The following is a 16903-nucleotide window of genomic DNA, read 5'->3' as shown; positions in this document are numbered from 1 at the left end:
CCCCCCCCCCCGCAGCTGTTGCCATGGAGACCACACTCCGGTGTCTGAGGTAACAGAACACCTGTCCCCCTAGGCTTTCCCTTGTCGGTAGGGTCCGCCCCTCCAAACTGTCACCATAGAGACTGTCAACGTCGTCCACAAGACAACTGACTTCCCAGTTCTCAGGAACTTCTTACCATGGGCCCGAACTGTGCCCCATAGGGCTTAATGGCTGCCCCTTCACCAGATGGGCCCAGCTCCAGGCAGCATCTCAGACCCAGGTGGACTTCTGGAGCTGCTGGATATCCTCCGTTTGCACGCTAACTATATCCCAGACGACAGCTGTTCACGAGACACCCTTGCAGCACCCAGATGAACAAGCTGAGGCTCTGGCGTGCCCCTACCCTTTGTGCTATGCAAGCACTAGGCTCCCGCTTCCTCTCTGAGACCACATCCCCATTCTCACTGAGTTCCTCTCTCCTTTTCTATCCTCCCTCCCCCCACATTTTCCTTCTTAGAGGTCCAGGAGAGGTTGAATTGTCTTTAAACCTCAAAATCCTCTCTGAGCTCCATGTTCTAAAGGGCAATTTGTGCTAAGAAGTCAGGACCCAAACTCCCCAGTGTTAATAGCTAGCTCAGGGAGACTGTCCATGAACAAGGCCACCCCAGCTTTTGGAGACCCCAGTTTCGAGGTCTTGCCTGGAGAGGCACTGGGGTCCCTCCTGGAGCCCTCCATATTGTCACATCCATCTCCAGGAAACCCATCTGTGGGTTTTGGAACCAGGTGTGCCTGGGTTCGAATCCTGCCTCTATGACCAAGTGACAAAACCCTTGATCCTATTTCCTCCTCTGTATCAAGGCTGTTCTAAGGTCCCAGTGAGTGCGAAGTGTACAGCAGGGGCTCAATAAATTTTTTTTTTTTTATGAATGAGAAAATGAGACAGCTCGTGGGTAGTTACTTCAAAAATGCACTTTGGTGGACAAAATGTTTTTCAGCTGGGGGTGCTTGGTGATGATTCGGTTGGGAAGCGTCTCCTCTCATTCCTCAGGACCATTCCCTAGCCCCAATCTCTCTCCCCTCCCTTCCCCCACATTGTCCTTCCCTCACTCTGTCCCTTGAGCCACCTCCCATGGGTCTGGCCCTTCTCAGCCCTGTCCTAATTGGGTCACTAACCAATCCAGCGATTCCTCTCAGTCCCCTGGGAATGAAGTGTGTGAAACTGGGTGTTGAGTTCCTGCATCAGGAAGGCAGAGAAGTTGCAAGTTTTCCCTGGGGTGGGTGTGGAGGTGTGGGTAGGGAGAGTGTGGGCCGAGGAGTATTGAAAGTTTCGGGCATACAAAGAAAGGGAAAAGAGGAAAAAAGTGTAAATGTGTGATATGGTTGTAGACGTGGGGTGGTCGTTAACTGCTCATGCTTCAATGTCAGATGGGACAGGACTCCTAGAGATTCCGACCACTCATCTGAAGCCAGGGTCCAGTCCCTTGGTTAGACTGCCTTGGGCTCCAGCTGTGCCTTAGCTTCCTTGACTAGAGGAATGGTAGGGGCATTTTTCTGGAGATGAGTGCATGAGATTTCTTTCATCCCGCCTCTTCCCTGCTGACATCCTTTCTCCCTTCCATGGGTTCCAGTATCTTGATTTTGCTTCGGGTATGTAAGTTTCCCTCCTCTCATCCTGTGAGTCAGAGGGGCTGACTCCACTGGGCAATGAGTGCTGTGGCTCATCTTCCTGGGCAACCCTAATTGGTCCAGGGGTGGACATGGACCCAGGCAGACCAATGAGACTGCCTGGGATTTTGACGGACCAATAGGACCAAGGGAACCCTCTTTCTGCTGGGTCTCTGCACTGTTGGAGTGCAGGTCTTTGAGGGTCCACCTGGAGGAGACCTAAGGATGGCAACCAGGGTAGAGCCACTCCTGAAGCTAGTTATTCAGAAAAATGTCTCACTCCTGTCTTCCAGCGCCCAGTGTACTTCTCAGCGACATCTAAAATTTCTTACATGTCCTTCAAAAGATGTTTTATATTCATTCAATCAAACATGCATATATTGTTTCCCCCCACTTCTATACAAATGAAAATATGCAACATATATTTTTTATGTTGTCCAACTTCACATAATATGAAATTCACCATTGTAAACATTTTAAAGTCTTCAATTTAGTGGCATTTAGTACATTCCCAGTGTTGTTCAACCATCACCCCTATCATCTTCATCACCCCAAAGAAAATCTCATACTCATTAAGCCATCACTCTCCATTCCTCCCTCCCTACTCCATGCCCTGATAACTGTCAATCTACTTCCCATCTCTGTGGATTTGCCTCGTCTTGACATTTTGTATAAGTGGAATCCTACAGTATGTGTCCTTTTGTATCTAGCTTCTTTCACTCAGTATAATATTTATGGCTGAATAATGTTCATATATATGTATATATATCACATTTTGTTTATTCTTTTATCAGTTAATGGATATTTGGGTTGTTTCCACCTTTTGGCTATTGTGAATAATGCTGCTATGAACATTTGTGTGCCATATATACTTTATTTTATAAATTTATTTATTTATTTATTTTTGGCTGCATTGGGTCCTCGTTGCTGCGCTCGGGATTTTCTCTGGTTGTGGTGAGCGGGGGCTACTCTTGTTGCGGTGCGCGGGCTTCTCATTGCAGTGGCTTCTCTTGTTGGGGAGCGTGGGCTCTAGGTGCACGGGCTTCAGTAATTGTGGCTTGCGGTCTCTAGAGCGCAGGCTCAGTAGTTGTGGCGCACAGGCTTAGTTGCTCCGTGGCATGCAAGATCTTCCTGGACCAGGGCTCGAACCCGTGTCTCCTGCATTGGCAGGTGGATTCTTAACCACTGCGCCACCAGGGAAGCCCTCATATACACTTTTAAAGTAACTCTTATTTAACAATATATTTGGGGACGGGCTTCCTTCAGCATGTAAAAATCCGCCCCCTTCCCCCACCAGCATTCTTTTGAAGGTTGGCAAAGTAGTCCCTGTTTGGATGCACCATAATCTTTGTAATCAGTCTCCTAATGGTGGACATTTACATTGTTTCCCATATTTTGCTGTTAGTAATAAGTACCATGGTCATCACATAAGTGCAGGTATAACTGGAGGATGATAGCAGGAATTGTTTGATCAAGGGGTTAAAACTTGCCATTTTGTTAGTGATCTCCAACTCTTCTTAGAGGTGAGGCCAATTTCTAACCTATCAGCAACAGATGTACTTGCCTATTTCCATAGGTCCTCAGTAGCATCATGTGTTACCACTTGTTACCTTAGCCAACCTGATAGGTGAAAAATAATATCTCATTGTGGTTATCACTTGCAATTCACCTGTTATATGAAGCTGACTATCCTCCACTTTGACTTTAGATGCAGGCAGTTGAGTAAATCATAAATCATTCTCAGTTCAGGTACATTGTCATCATTGAAATATGCAAGGCCCCTCTCTTATGAGATTTATTTGTTTATTCCCTTTTATTTATATGTCCTTATTTGTGTATCGTGGTGATCAGAAAATTGTGTATTATTTTGTTGAGCATGTGTTGTAGTTTAAGAGCCATCTGTATCTCCTTTTCTTTGAGCTTTTTGTTCATATCCTGTGCCCGTTTGGCTATTGGATTATTGGGGTTTTTTCATATTGATTTGTAGAAGCTCTTTATATATTAAGGCAAAAATTCCTTTATCTCTGATTTGAAGAATTGTTTCCAAGCTTGGCATTCGCCTTTTGACCTTGTTTATGCTGTTTTTTGCCACTATTGCTTTAGAATAAAGCCCCAACTTCTCATTACAGCCCATATTGCCCTGAGTGATCCATCCTCTGCCTCTCTGACCTCATCTCCCTCCACTGTCTACCTCTGTCACTCCGCTCCAGCTGCTATGGACTCTTTGCTGTTTCTCAAATGAAGCATGTTCCCTTCTGCAAGAAGATATTCACTTTTACTCTTCCCTCTGCCTGAAACTCTCTTCCTTTCTTCCCTTCTTCGTCTAGTTAATGCTATTCATCCTTTAGATTCCATTCACCTCCTCTAGGAAGCCTCCCCTGACCACCTCCCAGGGGTCACATCTGTTCTTTCCGCCACTATCTCCCCAGCACCCAGCACAGTACACGGCATATAATAGCTGCCCAGTAAGTCCTTGCTGAGTGAACGAATGAAGGTGTCAGGAGGCAGGTTGAACTGTTAAAAAATTTTATTAAAATGTCCAAGGAGTACATTAATGTCCATAGTGTCAGATACCACAGACCCACGGAACACTTCAGCTGACAGCATAACCAACAGAATCCAAAGCTGTTCACGCGCACACACACTCACACGCATGCCACACACGCGGCACACGCAAACACACACGCACATCCCAAAGGGAAAGACCAAAAGACAAACCACCCACCTTAGAAAATATCAGAGCCCCCTCCCACCATGGAGCTGGGGTCGGGGCAGGGCAAGGGGCTGAGGTGGTCAAGGGTAAGGAGCATAAACCAAGACACCCCAAAAAAAGTTGCATCCCCAGAGCCCCCCACTCCAAACAAAGGAAAATTCTTTTGTGACATGGATGACTGAAGATGTGTTATTGTTTTTATATTTCTTAAACCAAGAGGAATTATCAAACCTAGAAGGCAAACCTATATCCCTGGGTTTTCTCAACAATAACCATAACATGGAACAGTGGATAATGTCTATAGCAGGGAACACTAAAGACCATGGTCTAGGATGCGGGTCTAGTTTGCACATCTCAATCTTTTCCTAAATCTTGCTGTGTGTTAGAGCATGATTATGTTTCAATTCCTTCCCCCCAAAATAGAGAGCAGGGTTAGGAGTCAGCCAGAGGCAGGACGGAATCCTTATTCCTGTCTTGCAAGCCAGGGCCTTTCTCTTATCTGAGCCTCAGTTTTGTCTTGTGTAAAATGGGAAAATAATGGTTCCTAAGTCACTGGGCTGTTGAGAAGATTCACGGAGGCAGTGTGTGTAAGTCCTTAGCATGGTACCTACTCCGTAGTTGTCAATTATGATTAGTACTTCCCAGGAGGGATATAGGCTCAGTCAACACATTTCTTTCTCTACTGAACCCTTAGATGGACTGTATATTTGCTTATTTTTCTTTCCTGCAGAGGGCCATTCTCCACTGTGGTTTTTAACACTAATCCACAGATGTTACCCAGACTAGAGAGGTTGAGAGTGGACAAAGGACATGGAGGAAAAGCTGTGGTTCTTTCCTGCCAGAGATCAGGAAGCTGAATCCCGACTTCTGGCTTGGGGAAAGTTTTTACAGGTTTCAGATTCTGGGGAGGAAGGCAAGGTGAGTTCTTTACTGCTTAAAAAATTTAAAAACTAAGAGAAAAATGTGTGTGTGTGTGTGTGTGTGTGTGTTTCAGTTTTAACACTGCACATCTCTCTACATGACGGCAGGTAGACGTCACTACTTCAAGTTTTAAGCATTTCTAGTCCACCAGGTGATGAATGGAGGAGACAGGAATAGAGTAGGGGTAGGGGTGGGACCCATGGCAGGGGCACTACCAATGTCTGCTTGAGGGATGGATATGGGCACCGAGCTAGAAAACTTGGCACCTCCTTGGCCCAGGAAGGAGGTTCTTTGTCTCCCTGAGAGATGGAGGGGGAAGAAATCTGGGTTCGTTGAGCCCTAAACATCCTCTCATCTGTGTGTGCGTGCGTGCGTGTGTGTGCGTGTGCGTGTGTGTGTATAAAATTCACCACACATGCAGAACCACCAAATCTCAGCACTGGACTAGACCTGGGAGGGCAAGCAATACAGCTTCCCTTCATTGCCCACAAATTTCTCTGACTATTCTGACCCCTAACTCTGAGGGCACGGAGGGATGTTGTTCTAAAAACATTCCTGAAGTTCAATACATAGGAATTCCACAGTCAGTTCATCCACCAAGACTAAGGACTGACTTAGGCTGAAGTCCAAGGTGAAGGACGAGCAGTCGTCAAGTTCAAGCAGTGTGTGTCCATGTAATTTTCTACACCCAAAGCCAGTGACCTTCACTATAGGCTTCAGCCTGCATTTAGGACATCCGACAGTTTACTAAATCTGAATCTCTGGTGGTAAAAGCAATTCCTTAGTGCAAATCCAAACACACATTCTTGCACCCTTATCACAGCCTTATTTCCACAACTGGCAGTCAGCCTTGCCAACAAAAGACTAAACCAGTGCAAAGAATGATCTGTGCCGATTGTGCTTCCCTCCACTGAGAGATGCTCCCAGAGTTCAGCCTGACTAGAACTGACTTTTCAGACACATGGCTACACCTGCCAAGAGGACCTTGTATATGTAAGAAAAAGGAGAGAGGAGCTTTTTACAAATGGTTATGTATGGGGGGATGTGGTTTGGGACTCAGGGGCTTCCGGACCCTCTTGTTTCTCTCTGGGCTCTGCCTCCCCAGGTGAAGCCTCCAGGGGAGGTGTGGGAAGGGGATTGTGCTTTCTTTTGCCTGGTTCTTCAGCAGAAATTCCCTTCTTCCTTCTCCCAGTCCTCTGCTGGGTGCTTCTTGTGTTTTCTGCGCTCCTTGCGCGATTTGTGATGGTGATGCTGGTGGTGGTGTTGGTGGTGGTGATGGTGTCGCCGCATCCGATGGGATCGTCTGGCTGCAGGGAAGTGAGGGACGACAGGGACGTGGCAAAAGCTGATGAGAGGTGGGTGCCCTGATGGAACAGGCTTCCTCGGGGGATGGGGGAAATGGAGGGAACACCAGGCAAGCTAGTAAGTCCTCACTTATCGGCAAGGCCATATTATCAGGCAGACATTCAACCAGATCAATGTGTGTAGTCATGAGATGCTTAATTGGAGACTACAAGTAGCTGGAAACTTTTGTCGGGGTGTCTGGGGGAAGCCACTTACGTTTGGTGCAGACGATTTGGGGCCGGTCCCATTTGCCATTGCTCCGGCATCGGATGACGGCCACATGGTGCTGGGCAAATCCTTCGTCACACTGGTAGCGTACAGTGGCATGGACATTATACTTGGCCTTGCGGGCACCGATGGGCAAGGCATTCTCCACTGCTGGAGGGGGACCACACAGCACTGGGGACAGAGGAACCTCCAGTTAAAGAAGTGGATGGGACTGGGGCTGAACTGGTTTCATCTCTTGTTGAGATGAACCCTCAACAGGTCCCACCTTTTGCCCAGCTGTGACCTCAAAGGGCTAGAAGTGAATGTCTCCTCCACCCAAACCAGGAGCTGCTGAGGGGCAGGAACCTCCTGGACATATCTCACCCCCTAATTCTTGTGCATGATGGGAATGAAGGAGATGGGAGGCAAGAATAATCTGAGCAAATGAGTGGAAAAAAAGGATATGAAAATTGGCAAAGAAACAGAAGCAACAATGAAGAAAAATATAAGAAAGGTGGACTTGAGAATATACATATACATATATATGTTTCCTTAATATGTAAAGAGCTCTTACAAATCAATAAGACCAATGAACTGATAGAAAATTAGGCAAAGGAAATGAACTGGTAGGTCACAGGAAATCAAATACATATAAACAGCTTATCAACATATGAAGAGCTGGTTATTCTCATCCTCACAGACGTGCAAACTATGATAACAATGAGATACTGTTTTTCAGGACTTAGATGAACAAAGAACAAAAAGTTTGATAACACAGAGTTGGCAAGGGTGGGGGGGAAATGGGTACCCTCACATAGTGCTGAAGAGTGAAAACTGGGCTGGACTGACTCCTACATTTACAAACTTAAATAAAACAACGAACCAGTGATAGGCAGGAGGGAAGGTTGGGGGAGAAGGGGTGGGAGGGAGAGTAGCAGCATACCTGTGCCCTTCTTACAGACATAGGGGAGGTTGTAGTTGCAGGGGACATCATTCCAGTGCCCACTCTCATGTGACACCATCACCACACAGTCCTCCCCACCCGCGAAGAAATTGTCGGGCTGGTTCTCCCTCCAGTTCTCATATTGCTGTAAGAATGGGGAGCAGGGGGTGCTCAGGGGACATGCAGCCTGTCCCAGCCTCTGGCACTGACACTGTGGGATTCCCCTGGGCAGACCACTCAAACTCTTAGGGACTCAGTGTTTCCATCTCTACAATGAGCACTGTTCTGCCTGCCCTGAGGGTGGCTGCCACTACAGTCCAAGTCAACCCTCCTCTAGCTGCGAGGCTGTGGTGCCCTCCTCCCTGGTCCTCCTGCCCCAGCTCACTCCCTGACAGTCTGTTTTCCACATGGGTCATTCATTGTTAGATAAATAGTTGAACAAAAGGTGACCTCAGACTGGAAGTCCAGGAGAGCTTCCCTGAGGAGGCAACAGGAGAGCTGAAGGAAGACTCAAGGATAAGAACAACGCAGGCAGGGAACAGAGTCCTAAGCAGAGGGAATAGCTAATGCAAAGGCCCTGAGGCGGGACTGAGCTTGTCCTGTCTGAGGAACAGAACAGAGGCCAGGAGGGCTGGGGCTGCTTGATCCAGTTCGAGTGTAGTCAGAGAGTGGGGGCCAGTTCTCATGGCAGAGGAGAGGAGGTGGATTTCTTTTCTAATTGTGGTGAAAAAGATATAATATAAAATTTACTAAAGTGAAGCCAGGGGGCCGGGTCATTGCAGCTTACCCAGAACTCTCCATTCTAGGCAGGGCCCAAGTCAACAGTCTGACTGCAGGGCCCCAGGCCCCCAGGCTGCCACCACTCACCAACCCCGTGTTGTCTGTCCACTGGAAATCCCTCTCCACGATCCTGTCGTTTAGGCCGATCCACGTGTTTTCACGCCCAAAACCTGTGGGGTGTGGGTTGTTGTGAGGGCTGGGTACTTGCACCTCCCCCAGCCTAGGTTGCTGGCTGGAGGCCAGGTGGGGGGTGTGGGAGGGGAGACTCAGCCCCCTCCCCAGCCTGAAGGTGGGCTGGAAGGGGAAGTGGATGAAGACGAGAATGGAGGGGGGGGTACCCAGAGCCCCTCCCCCAGTTTGGGGTTTGAGCTGGAGGGGAGGACCCCAGCCCCTCTGCCAGCCTGGGGGGCATGGGCTGGAGGCCACGTCCCCCCCATTCTCTAGCAGGCTGAGGCTCTGGCTGCCCTCATACTTGGGGAGTGGGGTTGGGGCATGGAAAGGGCTGGAATTAGGCTCCTGGCCTTGTCACAATTTGTGGCTTAAACAAAAGGCCAGAGGAAACAATAAAGACAAGTCAGATCTTTGCAGAAATGAGAGAGTAGGGCCTAAGAGAGCCTGCGAGCAAGGCTGACAGGGCAGGCATGTGAATCTAAATGAGCCAATCAGTCACTGAGGAGGAAGCAGCTGGATGCATGTGTGTTTGATTACATAGAGGAAAAAAGCCAGTGAACCAGGGAATGAACAAATTAAAGAATTAACAGGGGATGGGATGGGGAAAATGTGAATAAATAAATGGATGAAAAAGGGCAGAAGGAATAATGAGTAAATCAATAAATGCTGGATTTAATTTATGGGACACCCCTCTTTCTCTAAATCTCTGCTCCTCCCTCATTTCATCCCCTGCACCACAGATGCTTTTCCATCACCCTCTGTCCCCTGGCCCTGTTTTAACTGTCATCAGTGCCCTGAGAACCAGCTAAATTTTAGGATAGACTTATTTAATTAGATATTTACTTGTTTGACTATATCCTCTTCAAGAACGTCACTCCCTAGGGACAGGACAATGTGTGTCTCTGTGCCTGGAACAGTGCCTGGCACATAGCAGGTGCTCAGTAAATAGTCGGAGAATGAATGAAGTGAATGAATGAACTGACAAGTGAATAAATAGACACTTGAATTAATAAGTGGTCAGGGCTTGCATTAATGAACATAGCTTCAGAAAGGTAGCGTCTTCAAGACCCTGGTGCGGGGGGGACCCCCGACAAAGGGACTGTAAAGGCCACCCCTGCCCACCCCAGAGTCCGTACTGTTAATGAAGCCGTGTTCTTCGGGTGAGTGGATGCTGGTCAGGTGGCCGGCTCGACGGCGGCAGTCCCTCTCGGCATCCTCCCATGCCCGTCGATGGGCAAAGTAGCGGTAGCAGTGGCCCTGGAACTTGTGCCAGCCATGGTCACAGCCCTCTGTGTCTGGGAGGTGGAAAGGGAGCATGAAGGGGGCTGGCCTCCAGCCGAGGCCTGCCTTGCCAGCCGTGAGCACACCAGCCCACCAGAGAGAGGGCCCAATCCAAGGTCACTGTGGGGCTAAATCACCCCTCTCCCTGGGCCCATCCCCCAGCCCCCACTCTGCCCCCCCACATTTTCCCCTCCCTCCTCCCATATTCACTTCTTTTCTCTGTTGCAGGAAGAGATCCAACTGGAAGACCATTACACCATCCCCTCTTATCCCAACTCTAATGTCTCATTCTCTGATCTGGCCACATCCTGGGACCTCAGGAAATGGTCTCAGGAAGGCCTAAAATTTCCCTCCTGGGAAAAAAATTTCTCCCCAAAAGATATACAAATGGCCTACAAACGCATGAAAAGATGCTCAACAACATGAATCATTAGGAAAAACAAATCAGAATCACAATGGGATACCACCTCATACCCACTAGGATGGCTATAATATTTTTTAAAAGGAAAATAATAAGCGCTGGCAAGGATATGGAGAAATGGAACCCTCTTGCATTGCTGGGGGGAATGTAAAATGGTGTAGCCCCTTTGGAAAACAGTCTGGCAGCTCCTCAAAAAGTTCAACACGGAATTACCATATGACCCAGCCATTCTACTCCTGGGTACACCAAAAAGAATGGGGGGAAAATCAAAAAGAATGGAAAACAGGTATTGAAACAAAAACATGTACATGAACATTCATAGCCGCACTATTCACATTAGCCACAAGGGGGAAACAACCCAAAGGTCCATCAAGTGATGAATGGATAAACAAAATGTGCACCATCCAATGGAATACGATTCAGCCATAAAAAGGAATGAAGCACTGACACGTCCTACAATGTGGATGAACCCTGAAAAACATCATGCTGAGTGAAAGAAGCCAGATACAAAAAGACACAGAGCATATGACTACATTTATATGAAACATATAAAATAGGCAAATCCATAGAGACAGAAAGTAGATTAGTGGTTGCCAGGGGCTGGAGGGGAGGAATGGGGAGTGATGGCTAACGGGGACAGGATTTCCTTTGGGGCTGATGAAAATGTCTTGGAACTAGCTAGAGGTGGTGGTTGCACAACATTGTGAATGTACTGAATGCCGTTGAACTGTACACTCTAAAAAGGTTAATTCTATGTTATGTGAATTTTATCTCAAGAAAATTATTCGTCTCCTGCCTGTCTGACTCACGGCCATGGAACCAGAGGCAGAGACCTGGAGCTCCATGTGTGGGAAGCTTGTGGTCCAGCACCCAACCCTGCTCCTGGTACTGTTTCTGGGGTCTCGGCAGAGACTCACCTTTCTCACAGAGGCTGCCCCCGTAGCTGGGGAGGCAAAGGCAGACGAAGGCGTTGACCTCGTCGATGCAGGTGCCACCATTCTCACAGGGGCTGGAGATGCAGTCATCTATATCTGGAGGGGAAGGTGGGGCTGAGTCAGGGGTCAGCCTCCCCGTGGCTCCCAGCCCCCATGGAGAACCAGGCAGAAGATGCATTCATGACCCTACCATCTATCCTAGACCTGAGTACAACAGCGGTGGTCTGCACTGATGGCTCAATGACTCTGGAGGTCAAGGGGGTGGAACCTCACACAACTGATGTGAATTAGCATCAATGAGAGGAGATGCCACTGGGTTGGCTGAAAGCCAGAGTGTGCAGGACATTCCCCCTGACTCCAGAACAGTGAAGGTGGGTCTGGCAAACAGACACATAGAATGTCGAAGCTGAAGGGTCTTCAGAATGTGGAGCACTTATAAGGATTTGCACAGAATCACGAAGTTTTTTGTAGGTACAGGGAGCAATCAGTTGAGCACCTCTTCTCCCAATCCCTGTGTAGATAGTGCCTGAAGCATGTACAATGCCAGGCAAGTCACTTGCCCTCTCTGAGATTCAGTTTCTTTTTTTTTGCAAAGTGGTGATAACAATAGCACCTCCACAGCGGTGGTTATGAGGAGAGTCAATGGAAGAGCTCAAGAAATTTTATCATTTATAATTATTGTTATAATTTCATAATTTGTCATATGTCTTGTGTTGGGCTTTGGAGCTAGCTTCCAGCAGTTCTGGTGGTGGTACCTATACCCCTGCCTACCCAGGAGAGGGTAGGCAATCCCCTGGGGCCCTTCTCTGGTGGGAGTATGAGACTTACCATCCTTTTGTCTTCCCCTTCCCCACCCCTGCCTGGTAGTAGTGGGAGGCAGCACACCAGAGCCTCAGCCCTGAGGATGAAACCTCAGATGGTTGTTGCTAAGGCTGATTTACTGGAACCAAGGAGTGAGGGAGGGGAAGGGAGCATCTGAAGGCAGCATTTTGTGATCCCTGATCCTCACAGGGATGGCTGCTGGGATAGACCCCAGGGCTCTGAGTCAGACAAGTCTGTGTTCAGATCCTGAGTCTGGGGTACTCACCGATCTCACAGTTCTCTCCAGCAAAGCCCTGGTCACAGCTACAGCCATACATGGTGCCATTGGCTTTACACGTGCCCCCATGCAGGCAAGGATTGTTCTCACAGGGATCCAAGGGAACTGCAGGATGGACAGGAGTACGGGAAGGAGTCAGACCACCAAGTCTGCCTCCCAGGGAATCCAGACCTCAGACCCCTAAAGGCCCTCTTGTTCCACGCCTCTCTGTGGAGTCCCCTCTATAACTTCCCAATAACTGATTGCCAACTTCCTCTCACATGCCCCTGTGATAAGCTTACTCTTTCCAGGAACTGGCCAAAGCACCTGTGGGATGTCCTGGCTATGGCAAAGTCCTTCCCTGGACTGAACTAGAATGGGATTCCTGCAGCTTCTCTTAGGAAGTCTTCTCATAGAACATGGTTTAAGTGCCCTCCTTGACTTATCCCCATTTTTCTAGAAATACCCAACTGGTCATTGTGCTTCTCATACTTTGGAGCAAAGAAGTGGACATAGGTTATAGATGGGGTATGAACAGCACTGGGACCAGTGGGAACCATCACTTCCTTCGTCCCTGTGGCCTAACCTCTTCTGATGCAACCTCAGTGGTTACAGTGTGGAGAAGTGGTGGATTATAGCAGCAATAACCATAGGCTGTGCAGTCAGAGAGGCTGGTTCAATTCCTGCCTCTGCCACTCACTAGGGAACCCTGGGCAAATTACTTCTGTGAATTTCATTTGCCTCATTTACAAAATGAAAATAAAAATAGCTCATCCTGGGCTTCCGTGGTGGCGCAGTGGTTGAGAGTCCGCCTGCCGATGCAGGGGACACGGGTTCGTGCCCCGGTCCGGGAAGATCCCACATGCCACGGAGTGGCTGGGCCCGTGAGCCATGGCCGCTGAGCCTGCGCGTCCGGAGCCTGTGCTCCGCAACGGGAGAGGCCACAACAGTGAGAGGCCCGTGTACCGCAAAAAAAAAAAAAAAAAAAAAAAATAGCTCATCCTGCTCTCCCATTCCTGACCATAATGCCATGACTGGCTCTCTGTATATCAGCCTGGGGCCTCTTGAGGGGTCTCAACATTGCTTAACACGGATAGGGCATCCAGGGGGAGTTGAATGTGAGGGCCTGTCCACCTCTCTCATTCCTCAGCTGGGTTTCCCTGGAGGCAAGAGGGTCACCCCTCCCCATCTCAGGGGCTCAGAGGCCTTGGTGGGTGGTCTCTGGACCACCCTGGAGTCTTAGAGGGGCAGAGCAAGAACCCCCATGTACCCCAGGTGACCCCTATCCCTTGTCAGGACAGTGTCAACCCATCCACTGCAAGATACCAGAAATGAGACCCAGAGGAGGGCAGGGCCTAGCTCAAAGCCACTCAGCAGGACAGTACAAGAGCCAAGACTGGCCTACGGGGCTCTGGAAGCCCAGTTTAAGGCCCTCTCTCCAGTCCCTATAACCTAGAATTTGTTTCTGTTTTGTCCTGGTCTGGAGGCCCACAAGAAACTGAGACGATAACAAGCAGTCACCTCCTCCCTGATCTTCTGGACTCTGCCTTCACCCTTAACAGGTTATTCTCCCCACAGCTGCCAGAGGGAGCCCATGTAAACCTGAGTCAGGTTATGTCCCTCCTCTGTCTAGACTCGTCCATGGCTCCCCATTGCCCTCACAGGAAAAGCCAAAATCCTTACCTCAGCCCACAGGGCCCGGTGCAATCTTCTCCAATATCTCCCTGCCTGATCCTCCTCTCCCTCCTTCACTTACTCCGCTCCAGCCACACTGACCCTGCTGTTCCTCCTACACACCAAACACGGTCCTGCCTCAGGGCCTTTGTACAAGCTATTCCATCTGCCTGAACTGCTTTTCCCCCAGATCTCTGCATGGCTCCTCTCTCACCTCCTTCAGGCTTGCTCAAATGCATACTAACCCCCCTTCCAAAACCAAAACCCACCCACCGGCATCCCTCATCCCTTGCTTTACTTTTCTCTTTTGTCTTTACTACTTTCTAACCTCCAGTACAATTTATTAGGACCATCATTTCTTATCCATGCCTCCCCCCAGAGCGGTGATGCTCCACATGGCAGCCACACACAGCTATTTAAGTTTCAATTAATTAAAATGGAATAAAAGTTAAAACGCAGCTCCTCAGTCACACTAGCCACATTTCAAGTGCTCAGTAGCCACCAATGGCTCGTTGCTATTGTATTAGACTTCGTAGCTCGAGAACATTTCCATCACTGGGAAAGTTCTAGAGCATTGTTCTAGAATGTCAGCTTCCAGAGGACAAGGGACTCGGTCTCAACATGGTGCCTGGAATACAGCAAGCACTCAATAGTTGCTTGCTAACTGCATAAAGGTAGCTGCTGGCCTGACCGCAGTGACTGAAGCCGGTCCCTGGGGCAGTGGCGTGTACCACCACGGATGGCCAGAGAGGCCTGTGGCTATTTCTGCGCCTGGTGCCACCCTGGCACGTGCGGGCACATGCGTGGGGCTGCCAGGCGCCAGGACGTGTAAGCCCCACCAGGTGCCCCAAGCTGCTGACACCTGCCCACGGACTGGCGGTGACTCAGTCGCTTGCTGGTGCTGCATTTATTTTTGGCTTCATTAGCATTTCTGCTGCAAGCAGTAGGTGAGTAGGCGCCCAGGTCTCCCCCAGCACTGGCTGCCTCCCTCCACCCCGGCTGCCCATGGCTTGAGCCTGGAGCCGAAAAACCAACAGAGTCCAAGACAGATCCAGCCGTGGCCCTGGGGGCTCCTCTCAACACACTTTCCTTAGCACACTTCTTAGTGGTTTCCCTCCCACCTGACCACTCCTTCTCTAGTTCCTTTGGCCTTGGGCAAGCTTACCCCCTCCCCAAGACCTCAGGGCATTTTGTTTTGTTTTATGTCGATGAAATAAGCATCTTAGAGCCCAGTGATTGAGACAGAGACTGTTGTCAGACAGCCTGGATTCAAACGTTATCCTTGACACTCCCCAGCTGCATGACTCTGCACAAGTCACTTGACTTCCCTGTGCCTCAGTATCCCCATCTGTAAAGTTAGGATCGTACTAGAACTTGCTCTTCAAGGACATTAAAAAGATTAACCAAGATGATTCCAGACCAACCCAAGCACAAAGGCAGTCACCAATAAGCATAAGCCTTTATTGATGCAAGTGCCCCTGCCCAGAGTCCACCTGCCTCCTGGGCATCTAAGAAAAGAAGATGCAGCCCCAGACACAACCCAGAGATGACAGGGTGGGTGATAAAACCCTGCATCCGCTGTTTCCATCACCACTGACACTTTGCCTTCAAAAAAAGGAGCACGTGTTATTGATTGATTGTAAAACCAATCGTGTTAATAAGAGTGTTTTGCAACTCAGAAAAAGGGTGCCTTTTAATTAGCTGCTGCTTCTTTGTTGTTGTTGTTGTGTTTTTTTTTTTAACGCTCACTTGACCGAAAGAATAGCTCAATATGGCAGGACCTAAAAACTAAAGGGCTGGAATTTGCAGGCTGAGTTATGGGCAGACCTGTCCCCAGGAGAACAGGGTGATGGCTTTCTCTGGACTCCGCTGGGCATAGAGCAACCAAGGCACATGTGGATTTGGGTGCCAATTGAGGTTTGACCACTGACTAGCTGGGTAGTGACATACCTCCCTGAGCCTCAGTTTGCTGTCTACTAAATGGGGGTGATGCCCACCACTCCCACCCCTTCCCAGCACCCACTTTACCTGTGGTTTGAGGCCCCCCCCACGTTTTGCACCACTGAATTCCAGCTGCAATTCAACACTTGTCCAGGAAGGCCTCCCTGCCATGCCTCCTCCCTCCGGCCCCACCCCAGGGGGGTTGCCTGTAACCAGCTCTGTCTTCCCCAGACTGAGGCGTCACTGAAAGCAAGACCCCAGCATCACACAACACTGTCAGCTGAGAGTGGTCATGAACATGATTTGCTGACTGTACTCATCCCCAACACCAAACTCCGCCCAACACCTCATCATTGCCTCATTACTCGCTGCGCATAAAACACATCAAACGCAGCTTCACCTCCTGGCCTTTGCCCAGGCTTGTGCCTCTGCCAGGAATACGCTTTCTGTAATTCAACTCTGCCTAATGAGCTCCCGCCTTCAACATCATCCCCTGCTAGAAACCTTCCCAGGCACCCAAGAACAATCCTTCCTCCCAGCTCTGGCCTACCCCAGCCCCTGGTTCCTGAGCACAAACACAGTGACCTGGATGAGACCACGAGCTTCCAACTCACCCTCCTCTGCACTCCCATTTGCAGGGGTTCCTGGCAGGGCTGGCTCCTCTCCACTTGCTGCCTCCGCCCAGAAGCTCTCCACACCTGAGCTCCCCGCCAGGACCTCCAGCTCAAACTCCTCTGGGCCCAGGGAGGCAGGCAGCAGGGTGCTGGGGGAGTCCCACGGCACTATAGGCTCCCCCGAGGAAACTGAAATGGGCTTGTCCTTGCTGGCTGCTGTCGGTGTCCAAGGAGG

At 49.4% G+C, this 16903-nt stretch overlaps 1 protein-coding gene across 1 annotated transcript in view; it reads right to left on the bottom strand.

Moving 5' to 3' along the window:
* Positions 1 to 4154: 4154 nt before the first annotated feature.
* Positions 4155 to 16903, bottom strand: part of NCAN (neurocan) — a 25695-nt gene continuing 12946 nt past the window's right edge. Inside the window, exons 10-17 of the mRNA XM_007461087.1 lie at positions 16669 to 16903; positions 12449 to 12565; positions 11344 to 11457; positions 9861 to 10019; positions 8641 to 8723; positions 7774 to 7918; positions 6840 to 7022; positions 4155 to 6586 (exon numbers count right to left, since the gene is read on the bottom strand). The exon at positions 16669 to 16903 is cut by the window's right edge and continues 1 nt beyond it. Coding sequence (XP_007461149.1) covers positions 6441 to 6586; positions 6840 to 7022; positions 7774 to 7918; positions 8641 to 8723; positions 9861 to 10019; positions 11344 to 11457; positions 12449 to 12565; positions 16669 to 16903 — 1182 coding nt within the window. The 3' untranslated portion in view covers positions 4155 to 6440. The remainder of the gene's footprint in view (positions 6587 to 6839; positions 7023 to 7773; positions 7919 to 8640; positions 8724 to 9860; positions 10020 to 11343; positions 11458 to 12448; positions 12566 to 16668) is intronic.

The sequence above is a fragment of the Lipotes vexillifer genome, unplaced genomic scaffold, assembly GCF_000442215.2.
Source record: "Lipotes vexillifer unplaced genomic scaffold, Lipotes_vexillifer_v1.1 scaffold469, whole genome shotgun sequence".
Lineage (NCBI taxonomy): Eukaryota > Metazoa > Chordata > Mammalia > Artiodactyla > Lipotidae > Lipotes > Lipotes vexillifer.
Note: the sequence above shows the minus strand (reverse complement) of the source record. Positions and strands in the feature narration are given on the sequence as shown.